The sequence below is a fragment of the Dioscorea cayenensis genome, chromosome 18, assembly GCF_009730915.1.
Source record: "Dioscorea cayenensis subsp. rotundata cultivar TDr96_F1 chromosome 18, TDr96_F1_v2_PseudoChromosome.rev07_lg8_w22 25.fasta, whole genome shotgun sequence".
Taxonomy (NCBI): Eukaryota; Viridiplantae; Streptophyta; class Magnoliopsida; order Dioscoreales; family Dioscoreaceae; genus Dioscorea; species Dioscorea cayenensis.
Genome location: NC_052488.1, coordinates 11,057,788 through 11,060,773, shown reverse-complemented (window position 1 = coordinate 11,060,773; position 2,986 = coordinate 11,057,788). Strand labels below are relative to the sequence as shown.

Genomic DNA, 2,986 nt, shown 5'->3' with positions numbered 1-2,986 from the left:
TTAAACTGTAACATCTCATTTGTTAAACGTAAACCTCATTTTTTAAACTGAAACCATATCAAATGAAAGGAGAATTGTACATTATAAATATTACACAAATCATAACAATCGAAAAAACTATTCCGATAGTATATACAGACGAAAGCGCAAAACAACACAAAACCGTAGCCGAGAAATTACCCTGCAGACTAACAAAACCCCAGCAGAGAAATCCCCCCGCAGACTTCAATATCTTCCAACAAAAACAGGAGCACAAAACAAAACCGAAAAATCTTTCTTTGTAATGAGCAGTTAATATAAAAACCATACTCAATACCTTAGTTTGCAAACTGATGAAATGCCAACTACTTTGCGGGGGACTTCTCCTACGAGATCTTTCGGTGGAAAGGGAAAAAGCTGCGATTACAGAGGGTCGTACGTAGAGACAACTCTCGAGACGACTTGAAATGGTTTAGCGAAGACTCTAGTTGAGAAAAAAATAACTAAAAAAAGCTCCAAGAAATTCCTCTCTTGGGGTTACCCTACGAAAAAAACCCCCACTTCCTCTCATACCTGAAAATGGGTCAGAGTCACGACTCCCCATGCAAGGGCATTTTTGTCTATAAAATTTTAAAATAACTCCGTTGACATCTGTTACATGCTTTGGGGGTTGAAAAGCATGGAAATAAAAAGGAAGGGGTTTTTGGGGAGTGCAAAACTAACGGGGTGGTTTTGGCAATAATGCAAACTTAGAGGGTGTTTTTGGCAATTTTCACTTAAATTAATTATGCATACTACATTAATGTGGTTGGAGAACCACAAGATAGAATAGGATAAAAAACACTCCATCCCGTTCTTTTTTTACTTGTCTCATTTTAGAGTTTTTTTTACTTGTTAATTTAAAAAATTTGTAAGTATAAATATTATTTTTTTAAATTTACCTTTTGTATTTAATGTACTTCCATAACTTCTAATAAATTATATTTAATTATTTATTTTTTAAAACATATTTTAAATAAAAATAATTTTTAAAAATGAATATAAATTTTATTAATTTTAAATTACTAACTCATTTTAGCGAACTCTTAGATCTATATAATTAAGTTAAAATAAATAAATAAATAAATAAAACGGATAAGAGAGTAAAAAATTATTTCATGCATAATTTCCACATGTGGAACATGAGCCGAGGAGAGTTGTCGCCCGAGCCATCTGCTTGCGTGGCCTTTACCTAATATTTTATATAGAGAAGGCTGAAAGAAGTCAGCACAAGGGGCAGAAGTGATATATTCTATTTTCTTCCAGCCTGTTTCCAGGAAGAAGAAATAAACGTATTATTAATTCATATTACAAGGCATGCATCATGCGTTGGCGCAACCCATTCTTCTCCATAAATACTTCTCTTTGCTTTGATGCTTTTCAATCTCAAACCAAACCATACCAAGCATGTCTAAGCTGCCATTACTCCCACACATCACCGTCATTCTCATGCTACTGAGCTCGTGTTTCCCTCTCTTAGTCTCTTCAGCCAAGTGCCACAAGGATGACAAGAAGGCTCTTCTCAATCTCTTCACCAGACCAGAAGATCTCTCATGGACATCCAGCACCGCCTGCTGCTCTTGGCCTGGCGTCATCTGCAGCTCCCTCACCAACCGTGTCCTCACTCTTGACATGAGCTTCTTTAACATCTCTGGCACCATCTCCCCCTCAATTGGAGACCTCCCCTTCCTCTTCAGCATCAATATTGAATACTCCCCTTCCCTCACTGGTACTATCCCATACTCAATCACCAAACTCCCTCTCACCAGCCTCACAATCAGATTCACCTCCCTCTCCGGTCCCATCCCCGGCTTCCTCAGTGAATTAAAAGAACTCACAAACCTTGACCTTTCTGGCAACCTCCACACCGGCCCCATTCCTGACTCCATTGCTTCGCTCCCTAAACTTGACCGTCTTACTCTCTTTGGCAACAAGCTAACCGGCACCATCCCACCAGCCCTCTTCCGCCGTCTCACGTCCAGGAACCTCCTCTACCTCTCAGACAATCTCCTCACCGGAGAGATCCCTATCTCTCTTGGTGATGCTGACTTGGGATATATCTACCTCGCCGGAAACCGTTTCACTGGTGATGCCTCATTTCTCTTTAGTCAATCAAAACAAGCCACTGAGATCGACCTTTCAAGGAACCAGCTCGAGATGGACATGTCCTCACTGAGTTTCCCTCAGAACTTGCGCTTGCTTGACCTGAGCTTCAACCGCATCAACGGCACCATCCCGGCGTCGCTGGCTCATCTAAATGATTTGAACACTTTCAATGTCAGCCATAACATGCTATGTGGTAGGATACCAACTGGTGGGCAGATGAAGTCGTTTGACGCGTCTTGCTACCAGCATAACAAATGCCTCTGCGGAACTCCGCTGCCTAGCTGCCACCATTAGCTCTACAGATATCCACGGCCAAGAAATGAATTGATCGTTGAAAATGCAGATTCGGACTAGGCTGTTGTTGGAGGCAAAGTATGCTTTTCAATTTTAAGAAAGAAAAAAATTGAAAATCAATGTCTACGTAATTAATGAACCTGATGTTTAAATAAATAATGGTATTGTGAACTTCTTGTTGTGCAAACCAAAGGCATCTTTAATTATCAAATCATCATCATCATCGTTATCATCATTATAAATCTTGTTTACTTTAACTATACCAAAACTCACATGAAGCCTGAAAGAACAAAATAAACAAATAATATATTCAAGTGGAAAGTATTTAATAGTCTCCGAGAAATTTGCACTTTCCCTATTAATCTCTGCTAGTTTCCCATTTCCTTGAAAGTCCCTCCTTTATTGAGTTTTTTTTCCAATCCAGATTCCACAAACGATGTGAAATATGGGGTTAAGTGCCAGTGGAAATTACCGGAATGTCCCTTTAGTAGAGAAACTTCTCTAACCACGCGAAAAGAAAAGATTACCTTTTTTTTTTTCTTATTTCTTATTTATTCTTTTTCTTCAT

The 2,986-nt window shown here is 38.9% G+C and overlaps 1 protein-coding gene across 1 annotated transcript; it reads left to right on the top strand.

The window, feature by feature from the left end:
• The first annotated feature begins 1,425 nt into the window (after positions 1–1,425).
• LOC120282783 (leucine-rich repeat protein FLOR 1-like) lies at positions 1,426–2,418 on the top strand. The gene has a single exon (XM_039289630.1). The coding sequence runs from the start codon at positions 1,426–1,428 to the stop codon at positions 2,416–2,418; it is 993 nt and encodes a 330-aa protein (XP_039145564.1).
• The last annotated feature ends 568 nt before the right edge of the window (positions 2,419–2,986 follow it).

Coding starts and splice junctions, on each gene's coding strand:
- LOC120282783 (XM_039289630.1), top strand. CDS start 1,426: ATGTCTAAGCTGCCATTACTCCCACACATCACCGTCATTCTCATGCTA.